Source organism: Cetorhinus maximus, chromosome 11 (assembly GCF_964194155.1).
Source record: "Cetorhinus maximus chromosome 11, sCetMax3.hap1.1, whole genome shotgun sequence".
In the NCBI taxonomy this organism is placed as follows: Eukaryota; Metazoa; Chordata; class Chondrichthyes; order Lamniformes; family Cetorhinidae; genus Cetorhinus; species Cetorhinus maximus.
In genome coordinates this window covers 6,353,411-6,371,363 of record NC_135889.1, presented here as the reverse complement: position 1 = coordinate 6,371,363, position 17,953 = coordinate 6,353,411, and the positions used below count along the sequence as shown (strand labels likewise).

Genomic DNA, 17,953 nt, shown 5'->3' with positions numbered 1-17,953 from the left:
CCTCCCTCCCCCTCCCTCCCCCCCAGTGACACACTCCCTCCCTCCCTCCCTCCCCCCCAGTGACACACTCCCTCCCTCCCTCCCTCCCCCCCCAGTGACACACTCCCTCCCTCCCTCCCTCCCCCCCAGTGACACACTCCCTCCCTCCCTCCCTCCCCCCCAGTGACACACTCCCTCCCTCCCTCCCCTCCCCCAGTGACACACTCCCTCCCTCCCTCCCTCCCCCAGTGACACACTCCCTCCCTCCCTCCCTCCCCACAGTGACACACTACCTCCCTCCCCCAGTGACACACTCCCTCCCTCCACAGTGACACACTCCCTCCCTCCCCCAGTGACACACTCCCTCCCTCCCCCAGTGACACACTCCCTCCCTCCCTCCCTCCCCAGTGACACACTCCCTCCCTCCCTTCCCTCCCCAGTGACACACTCCCTCCCTCCCTCCCTCCCCACAGTGACACACTACCTCCCTCCCCAGTGACACACTCCCTCCCTCCACCAGTGACACACTCCCTCCCTCCCCCAGTGACACACTCCCTCCCTCCCCCAGTGACACACTCCCCTCCCTCCCCCAGTGACACACTCCCTCCCTCCCTCCCTCCCCCAGTGACACACTCCCTCCCTCCCTCCCCCAGTGACACCCTCCCTCCCTCCCTCCCCCAGTGGCACCCTCCCTCCCTCCCTCCCCCAGTGGCACCCTCCCTCCCTCCCTCCCTCCCCCAGTGACACCCTCCCTCCCTCCCTCCCCCAGTGACACCCTCCCTCCCTCCCTCCCCAGTGACACCCTCCCTCCCTCCCTCCCCCAGTGGCACCCTCCCTCCCTCCCTCCCTCCCCCAGTGACACACTCCCTCCCTCCCTCCCCCAGTGACACCCTCCCTCCCTCCCCCAGTGACACACTCCCTCCCTCCCTCCCCCAGTGACACACTCCCTCCCTCCCTCCCCCAGTGACACACTCCCTCCCTCCCTCCCCCAGTGACACACTCCCTCCCTCCCTCCCCTCCCCCAGTGACACACTCCCTCCCTCCCTCCCTCCACCCCAGTGACTCCCTCCCTCCCTCCCCCAGTGACACACTCCCTCCCTCCCTCCCCCAGTGACACACTCCCTCCCTCCCTCCCTCCCCCAGTGACACACTCCCTCCCTCCCCTCCCCCAGTGACACACTCCTCCCTCCCTCCCTCCCCCAGTGACACACTCCCTCCCTCCCTCCCTCCCCCAGTGACACACTCCCTCCCTCCCTCCTTCCCCCCCCAGTGACACACTCCCTCCCTCGCTCCCTCCCCCCCCAGTGACACACTCCCTCCCTCCCTCCCTCCCCCCCAGTGACACACTCCCTCCCTCCTCCCTCCCCCCCCAGTGACACACTCCCTCCCTCCCTCCCTCCCCCCCCAGTGACACACTCCCTCCCTCCCTCCCTCCCCCCCCAGTGACACACTCCCTCCCTCCCTCCCTTCCCCCCCAGTGACACACTCCCTCCCTCCCTCCCTCCCCCCCCAGTGACACACTCCCTCCTCCCTCCCTCCCCCCCCCAGTGACACACTCCCCTCCCTCCCTCCCTCCCCCCCCAGTGACACACTCCCTCCCTCCCTCCCTCCCCCCCCAGTGACACACTCCCTCCCTCCCTCCCTCCCCCCCAGTGACACACTCCCTCCCTCCCTCCCTCCCCCCCCAGTGACACACTCCCTCCCTCCCTCCCTCCCCCCCAGTGACACACTCCCTCCCTCCCTCCCTCCCCCCCCAGTGACACACTCCCACCCTCCTCCCTCCCCCCCCAGTGACACACTCCCACCCTCCCTCCCTCCCCCCCCAGTGACACACTCCCTCCCTCCCTCCCTCCCCCCCAGTGACACACTCCCTCCCTCCCTCCCTCCCCCCCAGTGACACACTCCCTCCCTCCCTCCCCCCCCCAGTGACACACTCCCTCCCTCCCTCCCCCCCCAGTGACACACTCCCTCCCTCCCTCCCTCCCCCCCCAGTGACACACTCCCTCCCTCCCTCCTCCCCACCGTGACACACTCCCTCCCTCCTTCCCCACAGTGACACACTCCCTCCCTCCCTCCCCCAGTGACACACTCCCTCCCTCCCTCCCCCAGTGACACACTCCCTCCCTCCCTCCCTCCTTCCCCACAGTGACACACTCCCTCCCTCCCTCCCCCAGTGACACACTCCCTCCCTCCCTCCTTCCCCCCAGTGACACACTCCCTCCCTCCCCCAGTGACACACTCCCTCCCTCCCTCCTTCCCCACAGTGACACACTCCCTCCCTCCCTCCCCCAGTGACACTCCCTCCCTCCCTCCTTCCCCCCAGTGACACACTCCCTCCCTCCCTCCTTCTCCCCAGTGACACACTCCCTCCCTCCCTCCTTCTCCCCAGTGACACACTCCCTCCCTCCCTCCCCCAGTGACACACTCCCTCCCTCCCTCCTTCCCCCCAGTGACACACTCCCTCCCTCCCTCCCCCAGTGACACACTCCCTCCCTCCCTCCTTCCCCACAGTGACACACTACCTCCCTCCCCCAGTGACACACTCCCTCCCTCCCCCAGTGACACACTCCCTCCCTCCCCCAGTGACACACTCCCTCCCTCCCCCAGTGACACACTCCCTCCCTCCCTCCCCCAGTGACACACTCCCTCCCTCCCCCAGTGACACACTCCCTCCCTCCCTCCCCCAGTGACACACTCCCTCCCTCCCTCCCCCAGTGACACACTCCCTCCCTCCCTCCCCAGTGACACACTCCCTCCCTCCCTCCCCCAGTGACACACTCCCTCCCTCCCTCCCCAGTGACACACTCCCTCCCTCCCTCCCCCAGTGACACACTCCCTCCCTCCCTCCCCCAGTGACACACTCCCTCCCTCCCTCCCCCAGTGACACACTCCCTCCCTCCCTCCCCCAGTGACACACTCCCTCCCTCCCTCCCCCAGTGGCACCCTCCCTTCCTCCCCCAGTGGCACCCTCCCTCCCTCCCTCCCCAGTGACACCCTCCCTCCCTCCCTCCCCCAGTGACACCCTCCCTCCCTCCCTCCCCCAGTGACACACTCCCTCCCTCCCTCCCCCAGTGACACACTCCCTCCCTCAGTGACACCCTCCCTCCCTCCCCCAGTGACACCCTCCCTCCCCCAGTGACACACTCCCTCCCTCCCTCCCCCAGTGACACACTCCCTCCCTCCTCCCTCCCCCAGTGACACACTCCCTCCCTCCCTCCCTCCACCCCAGTGACTCCCTCCCTCCCTCCCCCAGTGACACACTCCCTCCCTCCCTCCCCCAGTGACACACTCCCTCCCTCCCTCCCCCAGTGACACACTCCCTCCCTCCCTCCCCCAGTGACACACTCCCTCCCTCCCTCCCCCAGTGACACACTCCCTCCCTCCCTCCCTCCCCCAGTGACACACTCCCTCCCTCCTTCCCCCCCCAGTGACACACTCCCTCCCTCCCTCCCCCCCCAGTGACACACTCCCTCCCTCCCTCCCTCCCCCCCCAGTGACACACTCCCTCCCTCCCTCCCTCCCCCCCAGTGACACACTCCCTCCCTCCCTCCCTCCCCCCCCAGTGACACACTCCCTCCCTCCCCCCCCAGTGACACACTCCCTCCCTCCCTCCCTCCCCCCCCAGTGACACACTCCCTCCCTCCCTCCCTCCCCCCCCAGTGACACACTCCCTCCCTCCCTCCCTCCCTCCCCCCCCAGTGACACACTCCCTCCCTCCCTCCCTCCCCCCCAGTGACACACTCCCTCCCTCCCTCCCTCCCCCCCCAGTGACACACTCCCTCCCTCCCTCCCCCCCCCAGTGACACACTCCCTCCCTCCCTCCCTTCCCCCCCAGTGACACACTCCCTCCCTCCCCCCCAGTGACACACTCCCTCCCTCCCTCCCTCCCCCCCAGTGACACACTCCCTCCCTCCCTCCCTCCCCCCCCAGTGACACACTCCCTCCCTCCCCTCCCTCCCCCCCCAGTGACACACTCCCTCCTCCCTCCCTCCCCCCCAGTGACACACTCCCTCCCTCCCTCCCTCCCCCCCCAGTGACACACTCCCTCCCTCCCTCCCTCCCCCCCCAGTGACACACTCCCTCCCTCCCCCCCCAGTGACACACTCCCTCCCTCCCTCCCTCCCCCCCCAGTGACACACTCCCTCCCTCCCTCCCTCCCTCCCTCCCCCCCCAGTGACACACTCCCTCCCTCCCTCCTCCCCACCGTGACACACTCCCTCCCTCCTTCCCCACAGTGACACACTCCCTCCCTCCCTCCCCCAGTGACACACTCCCTCCCTCCCTCCCCCAGTGACACACTCCCTCCCTCCCTCCCTCCTTCCCCACAGTGACACACTCCCTCCCTCCCTCCCCCAGTGACACACTCCCTCCCTCCCTCCCTCCTTCCCCACAGTGACACACTCCCTCCCTCCCTCCCCCAGTGACACACTCCCTCCCTCCCTCCTTCCCCACAGTGACACACTCCCTCCCTCCCTCCCCCAGTGACACACTCCCTCCCTCCCTCCTTCCCCACAGTGACACACTCCCTCCCTCCCTCCCCCAGTGACACTCCCTCCCTCCCTCCTTCCCCCCAGTGACACACTCCCTCCCTCCCTCCTTCTCCCCAGTGACACACTCCCTCCCTCCCTCCCCCAGTGACACACTCCCTCCCTCCCTCCTTCCCCCCAGTGACACACTCCCTCCCTCCCTCCCCCAGTGACACACTCCCTCCCTCCCTCCTTCCCCACAGTGACACACTCCCCCCCTCCCCCCATTGACACACTCCCTCCCTCGCTCCTCCCCCCAGTGACACACTCCCTCCCTCCCTCCCTCCCCCAGTGACACACTCCCTCCCTCCCTCCTTCCCCACAGTGACACACTCCCCCCCTCCCCCCTCCCCACAGTGACACACTCCCTCCCTCGCTCCTCCCCCCAGTGACACACTCCCTCCCTCGCTCCTCCCCCCAGTGACACACTCCCTCCCTCCCTCCCTCCCCCAGTGACACACTCCCTCCCTCCCTCCTTCCCCACAGTGACACACTCCCCCCCTCCCCCCTCCCCACAGTGACACACTCCCTCCCTCGCTCCTCCCCCCAGTGACACACTCCCTCCCTCCCTCCTTCCCCACAGTGACACACTCCCCCCCTCCCCCCTCCCCACAGTGACACACTCCCTCCCTCGCTCCTCCCCCCAGTGACACACTCCCTCCCTCCCTGCTTCCCATGCGCCCTGTACCAGCCATGGCACTGACCTTCAGTGTAGTGAACATGATCCCCTGCTCTCCGTGCTGTACTGAGGGATCCATCAGATCTTCAATCAGGTGAACCTCCGAACCCAGATTCCTGATCCTGCAGGAAGATAACACAGCCACAGGCTAGAGGGTAACTTTCAGCCTGACTGGTGGGTGAGGGAGCTCAGACTATAAGGGAAGGTTTTGATTCCTGGCCTGGTCTGATCCATGGGGACAGTCCAATGCAGCACTGACCAGGTCTCGTTTGGAACTGATGTAAATCTCCTTCCTTGGGGCTGGTGAGTTATTGGAGAGTGAGTGGTTTATGCGCTTGCGCCTGTGTGTGTGTGTGTGTGTGTGTGTGTGTGTGTGTGCGCTCGCGCCTGTGTGTGTGTGTGTGTGTGTGTGCGCTCGCGCCTGTGTGTGTGTGTGTGTGTGTGTGTGCGTGCGCTCGCGCGCGCCTGTGTGTGTGTGTGCGCTCACGCGCGCCTGTGTGTGTGTGTGTGTGTGTGTGTGCGCGCTCGCGCGCGCCTGTGTGTGTGTGTGTGTGTGCGCTCGCGCGCGCCTGTGTGTGTGTGTGTGCGCTCACGCGCGCCTGTGTGTGTGTGTGTGTGTGTGTGTGCGCGCTCGCGCGCGCCTGTGTGTGTGTGTGTGCGCGCGCTCGCGCGCGCCTGTGTGTGTGTCTGTGCGCGCGCGCGCCTGTGTGTCTGTGCGCGCGCGTGCCTGTGTGTCTGTGCGCGCGCCTGTGTCTGTGTGCGCGCCCCCCCCCCCCGTGTGCGCGCGCCTGTGCGTGCGTGCCTGTGTGTGTACTGGGGGGCGGGGGAGAGTACTGAGTGAGCAGGACGGGGCCACTAAACAGCTGAAGTTTCAGTCTTGGCTCAGTGGGGGGCGCACTCACCCGAGTCAGAAAGCGGTGGGTTCAAGTCCCAATCTCGGGCTTGGTCACCTGATCCAGGCCGAGGTCACAATGCAGCACTGAGGGAGAGCTGCACTGCTGGTTGTGCATTAGACCAAGGCCCCATATCTGCCTCGTTGGGTGGATGCAAAAAAGATCCGGTGTCTGTATTTCGAAGGGGGACAGGGGAATCTCCCCAGTGTCCTGGCAAATATTTATCCCTTAATCAACATCACAAAACAGATTATCTGGTAATTATCAGAGGGCTGCTTGTGGGAGCTTGCTGTGCACACACTGGTTTGCCGCATGTCCTACATTCCAACAGTGACTTCACTCCAAAAGTACCCCATTGGCTGTAAAATGCTCTGGGATATCCTGAGGCGGCCAGTGACACTGTAGAAATACAAAGTCTTCCTTTTTCTCATAGGAAGTGTGACTTCCGGAGTGAGTGGTGGGTGGGGGGAAGAGAGTGGATCAGGCAGACTTTCTGCAGCTCATCTCTACTGAGTGACTGTGTGGGGCAAGAAGGTTGGGGGACTGGGAGGGTGCCTGCTGGATGGATGGGGGAAAATGGGGCCCCATGACAGAAGTAGCGAGAACAGGATCCAGCACCGCTGGGATGTCCCACTCTCCTGCCCACATTTATTCCTACCCCACAGGGACTGCAGCGGTTCATGAAGGCAGCTCACCACCGCCTTCTCAAGGGCAACTAGGGATGGGCAATAAATACTGGCCCAGCCAGCGACGCCCACGACCCACGAACGAATAAAAATATAACAAAATTCATGGCGGGCACACGAGGGTTGAACTGGACAGAGACAGAGGACAGCTTCTGGAGGAACCATGCCTGCGACACTTGGCATCCTGGGGAAGGAGAAGAGACGAGCACGAGCCCAACGATCGCAGGGACCCTCTCGTGCTGCTCCCAGCCCTCGTGACCTGTAGGAAGCTTCGAGTGGCACTGGTGGAGAGGTCCTGGTGCAAGTGGCGGACCTGCCTCTGACTCACTGCGCACGTCCGAAGCTGGGGGGTAGGGCCGGCTACCCGACAGCAGCAGAACAAGCCCCAGTCACTTCTTGCTCCGGCCCAGAACCCCACAGCGGCGGCCGCTTTACAAGAGGGAGGCACTGGCAGAAGCTTAGTCTTGTGCTGTAATCAGGTTCGACAGTGTGTGTGTGGGATTGTACCGTTCTGCAATTTCCATTTGCTGTTTTCCCCGGGGGAGGGGGGCTTGATGTTCAGAACAACAGATAACCCACGACTGAACAATGATGCAGCTGGTTACTGAGGGAGGCGAGACCAGTCTGCAGTGGGGAGTGTAATCGGGGTGGGGGTGTGTGTGTGGGGATAGAGGGTCTCACCGAAAGAGGTTGCTTAACACAGGCTATTGAAAAGCCTCACCTTGCTCGAAGCACCACATACAGGAAGACGGGGAAGAGATCGTCCATGGACCAGAGGAAGTCCTCTTGCAGCATAGTCAGGACCTCCTGTGTGATCTCCTCAAAGGTTTGCTGGATGACATTCAGCTTGTCGGCTGGTGTGAAGGTGGTGCTGTTGGGGGAGAAAGGGCAGGTTTACGTTCCCCCCCCGGCAATGTGAAGTGAGCCACCCGGTTGTGAAACTCCACGTTGTTTTGCGACAGAAACCAGTCCAGGAAGCTCCCCGGACCTCGGATCCCAGCGCAGGAGGGATGCCATTCGGCCCATTGGGCCTATGCTGACTCTCTGAAAGGGCGGTCCGATTCGCCTCACTTCCCCCACCTGCCCTTTTTCTCGCGACCCTGGCAAATTTCTCCCCTTCAACCACCGATCAAATTCCCTTCTGAAAGGTCCCTGTTGAATCTGCTTCCATTGCCCGTTCAGACAGCGCACTCCAGGTCGCAACAAGTCACTGTGTAAAAATATTCTCTCATTTACCCCTCCCCACCCCCTGCAATATTTGCCAATCATCTTAAATCCTCTTGTTACCGACCCTCCTGCCAATGGGAACGGATTCTCCTTATTTACTCTTATCAAAACCCTTTGAGCGCTCATATTAAATCTCCCCTTAACCTCCTCTGCTTGAAGGAGAACAATCCCAGCTTCTCCAGTCTCCCCAGGTAACTGAAGTCGTTCAATCCATTCTAATAAATCTCCCCGATTTTTTCTCTAAGGGCATTGACTCCTTCCTATAGTGCCAACATTCGCCGTTTAACTGTTGGCTCTTTTATGATGGTGGCGTAGTGGTAATGTCACTGGACTAGTGATCCAGAGGCCCAGGCTAATGCTCTGGGGACATGGGTTCAAATCCCACCTTGGCAGCTGGTGGAATTTAGATTCAATGAATAAACCTGGAATATAAAGCTTGTCTCAGTAATGGTGGCCATGATTGTTGTAAAAACCCATTTGGTTCACTAATGTCCCTTTAGGGAAGGAAATCTGCTGTCCTTACCTGGTCTGGCCTACATGTGACTCCAGACCCACAGCAACATGGCAGACTCTTAGTTGCCCTCTGAAATGGCCTATCAAGCCACTCAGTTCGAGGGCAATTAGGGGTGGGCTATAAACGGTGGCCATGCCAGAGATGCCCGCATCCCATGAAAGAACAGAGAGAGAAAAAAACCATGTTTCTGGGATCTCCCTACTTGGTCTTCCCTCTTCCCAATTTCACTCCTGTGACTGCATCGAGATTAGGTGCTGACTCCTCAGCTAACTCGGGCCTCCTCAACCCCCATTGTCCCTGCTGCTCCCCACGGATTTCCCAGCTCCAGGTCAAAGTGCGAACTGCACGAGGATTAACGAGCCAGGAAAGAATGGGGGGGGGTCGGAAGGTTGGTCTCATCCTACAGGGCAAAGGTGCCAAGGTGATCGTCGGCCTGGCTTCCATCCCATCCTAGAGGGGGGGGAACGGAGGGGAATTTCCCACAGTTCCTTCCTCCTCTCACACTTGACCTTGAGTTTTTTTTTTAATCCTTCCCCCCCCCTTCTCTCCCAGACGATTACTGGGCTCTAAGTGGGTAGGTAGTGTCTGTATTGTGACACACTAGGTCTCCTGACTATAGATGGGTTAACTGTATGTGTTTATTTGTTCATTCAGATTCAGGCAGTGGGTGTCGGTACATCAGTTAAAGTTTACCGATTACTTAGCCACCCTATTGGCACTTAGCACAAGGCTACCTCATCCAGCGAGGTGGAAAGTCGGGTGAGACAATCGGACACTCAGACACAGTAAACTGCTATTTAACCCATTTAAAGCCCATCGCTCCAGCTCCTTTTTTATAGACAGTATTTGTGAAAACCTCACTGAGTTTCTCGGACCACAGAAGCGCGCCCTGGCGTTGTCGCTTTACCTGATCTGCTGTAAACTTTCGATGGCAGAAGCATAGCAAACCTCCTTTGTGATGGATTGTACCTGGGAAGGATGAATCGGACATGGTTAAAAAGGGGAAGGCGAGAGACTGCACAATCTGTAGCGAGACCAGCTTCCGAGCGGCTGCAGCTACAGCAGGCAGAGTGCCAGCGCTGAGGCTCACGTGTTTACCTGGTTCTTTACGCATGGGGAGGGGGGTGGGGGTATCTGATGTAGAGCAAGCATTTCTGGCTGAACTGTGGATTAGAGAATGGGGCAGCTTTCCACCCCCCCCTCCCACCATTGCCAAAGCAGCATGGTCCTGCCAGGTAACTCTCCGCCCCTGGCACGTTCCAGGCAGTGCTCGGGACTTTTGGTGACGTTGGGGATGGGGTTGGAGGTCACTCCGCCGAGCTAACATCACCTGTCCGCTCAGTTACTGGGATAAGGGTCAGGGCCGTAGACCTTCCCACACCTAATGTTACAAGCGGGGAGTCAGTGTCCTGCTTGAACAGACTTTCTTTCTAGTCATTTGTTCGTGGGATGTGGGCATCGCTGGCTGGGCCAGCATTTAGTGCCCACCCCTAATTGCCCTCGAGTCGGTGGTGGTGAGCCGCCTTCTCGAATTGCTGCAGTCCGTGCGGAGTAGGTACACGCAGGAGTGCGGAAGAGCAGACATGGAGGAGGCAGGGCTGGGGTGAAGTGGTCGGCGGCTGTTGGGGGTCCATACGAGGGTTAGGGATGAAGGTGTGGGTGACAGCGACGCAACTGGGTTGGAGATGGTCAAGGAAAGAGGTGAGGGGCGCCAGGGAATGGGCTCAGGCTCACTTCGCAGGGACTGAGCCTGTGAGCTTATATCCCTAAACTGCACGTTGCTCACATCTAGCTGCTCAACTCTCTCCGGAGGGCCCCCGTGTTGGAAGGTTAAGCGTTTTGTGGCGAAGTCTCCACTCCAACGCTCCGCAGGTGCAGATTTCCGGTAGGGAATTGAAGTTTTATGCCCCACGTGAATTCACTCTCTCCTTTTCCCATTTAGCTGCCATTGAACATCAGGCATTGAGCAAGTTACCTGCAGGATCCAGGCTGAAGGGCCGACCCATCTCCAAGGGAAGAATCTAATCTGACAACAGCTGACAGCGCACAGACAGCAGTAAAAAGGACGACTTTAGAAAGGGATTCACCACCACCAGACACCTAAGCATTTACTTTGCATTTTCAGTTGAACTTTTTACTTCCAAGTTTTTAAAGAGGGCGGGGAAAGTACCATACAGTCACTGCTCGCCGTAGCATTTCAGGAGAGTACGCCAGTGGGTACGTGGGCTATTCAGGCACAGGGGGAATCACGCTGCCAAACAGGTCAACAAGGGGTTTCCGGCTCGATTCCTGCCCGCACTCAGTTTGCCGATGTCAGCGCGGGAACGTGACGGGCTACAGTGAACCTCCGTAGCCAAGGACGAGGGGGGGGGGTGCAGCTGGGCTGTGAAGCCCCCTGCAGTGGGATAGCCTGCCACTCTCTGTCTGTGCTCCTAGGTGAAGGATGCTCACTCAGAAAGGTACTGTACGCCTCGGTACCAATCACCGTCCTCGGGGGAGGGGGAAGCAGGACTGGCGGGGAGAGGGAGAGGAGAGAAGTGAGAGAGAGAGAATGGGGGCTTGGTGGGGCGGAGCAGGGGGGAAATAAAATGAGGAAAAGTTGTTTCTGTACCTCCTTCTTCTCGCCAAGTATGGAGACAGTGACTGGCCAAAACTTCCTGAAAGAAATGAAAATCAGGAGGAGAGTGGTTAGTGCTAACTAGATGCGATAAAGCATTATCAATGCAAGGTAAACTATCCTGAACTACGTGACCATAAACAGGAACAATACAGGCAGTGCACTGGCAAACCAATGATAATCCAAGAGACAGGCCATTACTGGCCGCTCTGTCAGTCAGCACACACACAGGCCACCTGACAGCACAACACCCCTCAACTCCCGGGGATACAATGGGGCAAATGCAAAATAAAGCTCCCTCCCACACTCCTGTAAAGACACGACAAGGTAAACGCAGAGCAAGGCTCCCTCTACAATATACCGAACACTTTCGGGGGATGCACAGTGCGGGTTAGATACCCCCTCCTTAGGCAGTCCCTTGGGATCGAGGATGAATTGCTTCCACTCCGGGTCTGAGATGGCCGATTAGTCCAATTTACAATCTGCAGCTGTGAGACAGGTGGTGCTCGAAGGGTCAGGTGGAGGTGTTTTTTTTTTGGAGGTTGGTGCATGCTCTCCAATGCCCTGACTTCACCTCCGCACATTCCCAATGAAGTCATTCAATGTGCTCGGTGCCTCCCCGAGTGGACCTTCTCCATTCTGGTCGGTCACCAGCCCAGGGTCTCCCATGAGTTGACAGGGATGTTTGACCTCTTCAGGGGATGTTTTGAGGGCATCCCTAAAGAGTTTCCGCTGTCCTCCTGGTGGTCTCCTGCCGTGACCCAGTTCCGATTGGAGCAGTTGATTTGGGAGCCTGGTGTTAGGGGTACGAGTGACACGTCCTGTCCAGTGGAGCTGGTTTAGAGGGATTAGCGTCCCTCTACTCTGTCCCCATCAAACACTCCCAGGACAGGTACAGCACGGGGTTAGATACAGAGTAAAGCTCCCTCTACACTGTCCCCATCAAACACTCCCAGGACAGGTACAGCACGGGGTTAGATACAGAGTAAAGCTCCCTGTACACTGTCCCCATCAAACACTCCCAGGGCAGGTACAGCACGGGGTTAGATAGAGAGTAAAGCTCCATCTACACTGTCCCCATCAAACACTCCCAGGGTTGAACAGTTTGGTATCAATTTTAACCTGACTTCCTCAATCCAGTAACTGATATGTTTGTTACAGTGCCAGGTCACCACGCGTTGGTCTCAGGAAGAGGACTGTTGAAGCCCTGACGTTGGGACTTTGAATACGGAAGGAGAAACGATGAGTTAAATCAGGGTTCAAAAACACAACGATGATGATGTGGCGGGGCCCACATACTGGCATTTGGTGTCACACAGAAGGTCCAGCTTTGGCACAGTGACTCCTAACTGCTGGTCACCATCAATCACACGTTCCTAGTCTAGTCACACTGAATTAAAGGCCAGGGTTGTTTTTAACACGCATTCAGGGTTCCTTTAAAGCAATACTCACTGTTGCACTCCCAGGAAGCTGAGTAGGGATAGATCGGGCTGCTTGTTGAGTCGGAGCACACACTCCCAGTAAACGTCTTCCTCCCGCTCATTGTCCAGGGCGTAGAGCGTGAAGAGGGGTGGGTAGAGCTGTGGCAACAGCATTGGAAGGAGGAGGCCACAGCTTGTAACCATTGGGACGCTGCCAGGACAAACAGTGAGGTTAACCGCTAGTCACGTCCACACAGCTCAGCACCACCCCACCGTCCGCCAACAGCCTGACAGCCCTGCTATAAGGCGCTGCTTTGCAACCGAGCGCTGAAGGGTGGGCTGGGAAATGATGTCAAATGCCTCACTCGCTTTTCCCTTCCTGGGGACACAGAGGGACCAAGCCTCCACTTGGCACTGTGCCAGGGGTGCCACCCCTGCCAACCAAGTAGCTGCTCGGTCAGGGAAAAGGCCGACGCACAGTCGGTGCCCAGGTATATTGCACTGCCGCACCACAGTGCTGGCCAAAGGAGGCAAGATTACCCAGAACGGCGTATGACGGGAGAACCATCCACCAGTCAGCATGCTGCGTACCATGCTGGTGTCGCACTTTCCCCTTGGTTGGGCAGCTCTGTATTGGTTCCCAGGGTGACCTGTGCCCATCATTAGCACGGACCAGCTCCAAGCCCTCCGCCATTAAATCGCCCGGGAGTCTCAGTAACGTCACCCTGTCAGCCAGGGTCATTCCTACTGTGCCAAAACCCAAGGTTTAAAAAAATGGCACAGCCCACTCCCACTAACGAGTGGCGTTCACTTACCCATGCTCAGCAAGGTCCCTTTCTTCATTGCTACCCTCTTTGACACTGTGTGTTCCTGGGATTAGACTGTCGCTGTCTGGGAGGTCCGGAAAGAGGAATCTGAAAGGATCAAATCGAGCAGCGCTTACCCACGGTTGTGAGTTAACAGTTGAGCTGGCCTGGGTGACAGCTATCAAACAGCCCGTGACACTGTTAAGAACGGTTATCCTCACCTGACCAGCTGGAAGATGCGAGTTAGGTAGGACTTGATTTCATTGACGGCCTGTTGCAGTAACCGGCGGTTTGCACCCACTCCCACGTAGGTCATTCTGTACACGGCCACCAGCGTCTCCAGCAGGTTCCCCAGTGGGTGTAGAGGGGTGTCACATGCCTGCCCAAGGGTGGGAAACAGAGACACAGGTCAGTCGCAAGCAGAGTAAGCTTTATTTTGAAAAGCGGCGCAGGTTCCAACCAAGGGTGCAATGCCTGGACACGCTCCTTTTGCCTGCCTGTGGAGGACAGGTCTCTGCGTATGAATACATGCTGCTTGCGAAACTCAGAGCACAATGTCTAATGTTAGATGTGATTCCGCGATTGGACAGCACTGGCTGAACAATCCTGACAGTGCAAAGAATTACACTAACAACCAATTGATCAGTCAGGCTCACTACGTGGCTCACTTACACTTGCTATAAGCTGCATATATTCAAACGCAGGGACCTGTTCTCTGCAGGCAAAAGGAACATGTCCAGGCATTGCACCTTTTTGAATTAAACAAAAGCATGGAGGACGTTAGTTCCCTGGTGCACTCTCCATGGTAACTCTTGGATCAGAGTCGACTTGCCAACCAATCAGCATCCTTTTCTCCTGCAGTATAAATTGCTGCTTGCTTTGAAATTTGGCATTCTTGCATCTGTCCCGATGCGTACAAGATGAAAAGCTACAATAGCATGTCTCTTTTTTTCAGCAATACCCAAGTTCTGTTCTACCAAACGACGATCTGAATAAAGGGCAGGCGTTAGTCTCTGGCTTGCAACGCACACAGGGGAAAGCCAATGGTAATTGGCCGTGTACACACTCCCAACATGCTGAGCCCTCCAGTGGAGGAAAGGGATGGTGGACAGGTGCGTCTGCAACTCACAGGGCTACCAGCAACAGCCGCCTGTTGCAACAGGCCAAGCGCCATCTGAAGTTTGGAGAACTGTTCATACACAGGCGGTAAAGATCCCACCATCACCTTCCTGGTCTTGGTGTCCTTCTCTGCTAATTCACCCAGTTCTTTCAATTCCAATCTGGGCTGAACTTTTGCCGAGCCCAGTCTTTTCTCTCCCATTTCACAGAGCCACACAGTGCAGAAGAGGCCCTTCGGCCCATCGAGTCTGCACCGACACGTGAGAAACACCTGACCTACCTACCTAATCCCGTTTACCAGCACTTGGCCCATAGCCTTGAATGTTATGACGTGCCAAGTGCTCATCCAGGATGTGAGGCAACCCGCCTCCACCACCCTCCCAGGCAGCACATTCCAGACCGTCACCACCCTCCGGGTGAAAAAGTTTCACCATTTACCAAGGGCATTTCAGAGAAACGTGCACAGGGCCTTTAAACCTGCCTCCAGCCCATTATTCTGCGCACATCCTTTGCTTAGACGACAGCCCCAGAATGGCCTCATGTCAACACGGGATGGCTCAGCTTCAGTACCTTCATTAAATATCTCCTGATGGTCTCGTACTTATCCAAGGTGATGGGGCCAACGATCTGAGGGATGACTTCCAAACTCTCCAACGTCTGTGCGTGAGATCGACTCCTGAAATCAGGGCTGAGGGGACAAAAATAAAATAAAACGACAAACAGGCCTTTGAAAATCTCCCCGTTGCTCAGATGTGTAGAAAAAAGGTCCAGTCGGAGGTTGGCATTTGGAAAAAATGTTGTCCGAGGTGTGGGCGGCACTTGCATTCAATGCCAATCCCTGGTTGCCTTGTGGGCATCAAGAGCCAATCACAGACTGTGGAACAGCAATAGCTTGCATTTATATAGCGCCTTTAATTTAAGACAACATCCCAAGGGGTGCTTCACAGAAGCGTTACAAAGCAAAATTGGACACTGAGCTTTGAGGGGAGGTATCAGGGCCGATGGTGAAAAGCTTGGGCGCGGAGGTAAGTTTTAAGGGGCGTCTCAATGGAGAGATTGAGGGAGGAAATTCCAGAGCTTAGGGCCCAGGCAGCTGAAGGCACGGCCGCCAAATGCTAGAGCAATGGAAATCGGGGATTCTCAAGCTGCCAGGATTGGGGGTGGGGGCGGGGGGCAGAAATCTTGAGGGTTCTGGGGCTGGGGGAGGTTACAGGGATGGAGAGGTTGGGTGGTGGGGGGGTGGGTGGTGATAAGGAGGGATTTGGAAATAATACATGAGAGTTTTAAAATCGAGGCGTTGGTTAACCTGGAACGGGGCCACATGTAGGCCGGACCATCTCAGGATGGGCAGTTCCCTTCCCCGAGAGAGATTAGTGAACCAGTTGGGTTTTTATAACAATCCAGCAGCTTCCACAGCCAATTTTGTTTGCCCTCAACTTTACTAGATTAACAGATCGATTAAATTCTGCAGTGTAAGGGTTGGGACTCACGGCTTTTGGGTTTTTAAATCCAGGCCAGAATGACTAGGCTACTGGAGGAAGGGGCTTGGATTTTTATGGAAGACATCGTGAGCTTGGAACATCCCAACAGGCTTTACAAACCGTGAAATACATCAGAGGTATAGTCACCGTTAAAATGCAGGAAATGTGAGCGAGAAAGAAAACATGAGTGTGAGAATGAGAGGCAGAGAGCGAGAAAGAGGGAGATAGAGAGAGGCTGAGAGCGAGAAAGAGGGAGATAGAGAGAGGCTGAGAGCGAGAAAGAGGGAGATAGAGAGAGGCTGAGAGCGAGAAAGAGGGAGATAGAGAGAGGCTGAGAGCGAGAAACAGGGAGATAGAGAGAGAGAGGCAGAGAGTGAGAAAGAGGAAGATAGAGAGAGGCTGAGTGCAAGAAAAAGGGAGATAGAGAGGCTGAGAGTGAGAAAGAAGAAGATAGATAGAGAGAGAGAGGCTGAGTGAGAAAGAGGAAGATAGAGAGAGAGAGGCAGAGAGCGAGAAAGAGGAAGATAGAGAGAGGCTGAGAGCGAGAAAAAGGGAGATAGAGAGGCTGAGAGTGAGAAAGAAGAAGATAGATAGATAGATAGAGAGAGGCTGAGAGTGAGAAAGAGGAAGATAGAGAGAGAAAGAAAACAAGAAAGGAAAAGGAAAAAGAGAGAAGAAAGAAAGGAAACAAAAGCACATGGGGAGATGGTGTAGTATATGTAGTACTATAGTATTCTAGTAATAGCCAGTAATCCAGAGGCCCAGGCTAATGCTCTGGGGACGTGGGTTCAAATCCAGTACTGTAGTTAGTGGAATTTAAATTCGATTAATAAATCTGGAATATAAAGCTCTCAGTAATGGTGACCATGGCAACTATCCTCGGTATTTGTAAAAACCCATCTGGTTCACTTATTAGGGAAGGAAATCTGCTGTCCTTACCCGGTCTGGCCTCCATGTGACTCCAGACCCACAGCGATGTGGTTGACTCTTAACTGCCCTGTGAAATGGCCGAGCGAGACACACAGTTCAAGGGCAATTAGGGATGGGCAACAGATGTCGGCTTTGCCAGTGACACCCCCATCCCACGGAACAACAAAACACACACAAATAGAGCCCGGTTTAGGGCCAGGCGTCAGATGATGCTCTTTTGCATCTTCACCAAGAGACAAAGAAAGGGGCGGCCGTTGCTCTTGGGTCAAACTCATCCCTCTCCTTTCTTGCACCTGAAGATGCTGGTACACTGTCAGGTTAACACCTGCTTCCTGTACCTACAGCATCTTGCCATGACATCTGTCAATTCGGGATAGATCAGGGATCGAGCATGGCAGCATTCCGAGCTGCGCAGGAAAGTTATGTCAGATAAACCGACTGGGGATGGGAGTGAAGGTGGCTGGCAGTGTCAGAGTCTGAACAGGCAGCACGGGGCGTGTAAATCTGGAGGAGCAGAGTTTGAGGGCAACCGGGAGACCCCGGTGGGCAATTGGGGCTTAGAAAACGGAGAGGCTGGGTGGAGGGGATAAACCTTGCCCAACGCAGTAGTAAATGAACAAACTTGCATTTATATATCATCCTTGATGACCTCAAGGCACTTTACAGCCGCTGAATTACTGTCCCCGTGTAGTCACTGTTGTAATGTTTAACGTTTTGGGGCTGTTTTCCTTACAGAGAAGTCGAGAGGAGATTACTTCAAAACCACAAGGGGTCTGGACACAGAATCTAGGGAAAAACCTCCCCCTTTGGTGGAAGGGTTGAGAATGAGGGGGTGGGGGCACAGGTTAAAAATAACTGAAAACGAAAAAGCAGCAACGGAGACGGGAGGGGAAACCTTTTCACGCAGCGAGTGGTTTGGGTCTGGAATGTGCTGCCTGAGAGAGAGAGAGTGTGGGCGGAGGCTGGTACAATCACGCCTTTCCAAGAGGGAGTTGGATTATTATCCGAAAGGGAAGAACGAGCAGGGTTATGGGCAGAAGGCAGGAGAAGGACGCTCGGCGAATGGCTCATTTGG

General features: G+C 57.2%; 1 protein-coding gene across 1 annotated transcript in view; it reads right to left on the bottom strand.

Annotated features, from left to right (window-relative positions):
- Window positions 1-17,953, bottom strand: part of als2b (alsin Rho guanine nucleotide exchange factor ALS2 b) — a 116,282-nt gene that overhangs the window by 2,840 nt on the left and 95,489 nt on the right. Inside the window, exons 26-33 of the mRNA XM_078551425.1 lie at window positions 15,038-15,155; window positions 13,570-13,727; window positions 13,358-13,456; window positions 12,574-12,753; window positions 11,116-11,161; window positions 9,412-9,473; window positions 7,485-7,634; window positions 5,210-5,306 (exon numbers count right to left, since the gene is read on the bottom strand). Of these exons, the coding sequence (XP_078407551.1) occupies window positions 5,210-5,306; window positions 7,485-7,634; window positions 9,412-9,473; window positions 11,116-11,161; window positions 12,574-12,753; window positions 13,358-13,456; window positions 13,570-13,727; window positions 15,038-15,155 (910 nt within the window). The remainder of the gene's footprint in view (window positions 1-5,209; window positions 5,307-7,484; window positions 7,635-9,411; window positions 9,474-11,115; window positions 11,162-12,573; window positions 12,754-13,357; window positions 13,457-13,569; window positions 13,728-15,037; window positions 15,156-17,953) is intronic.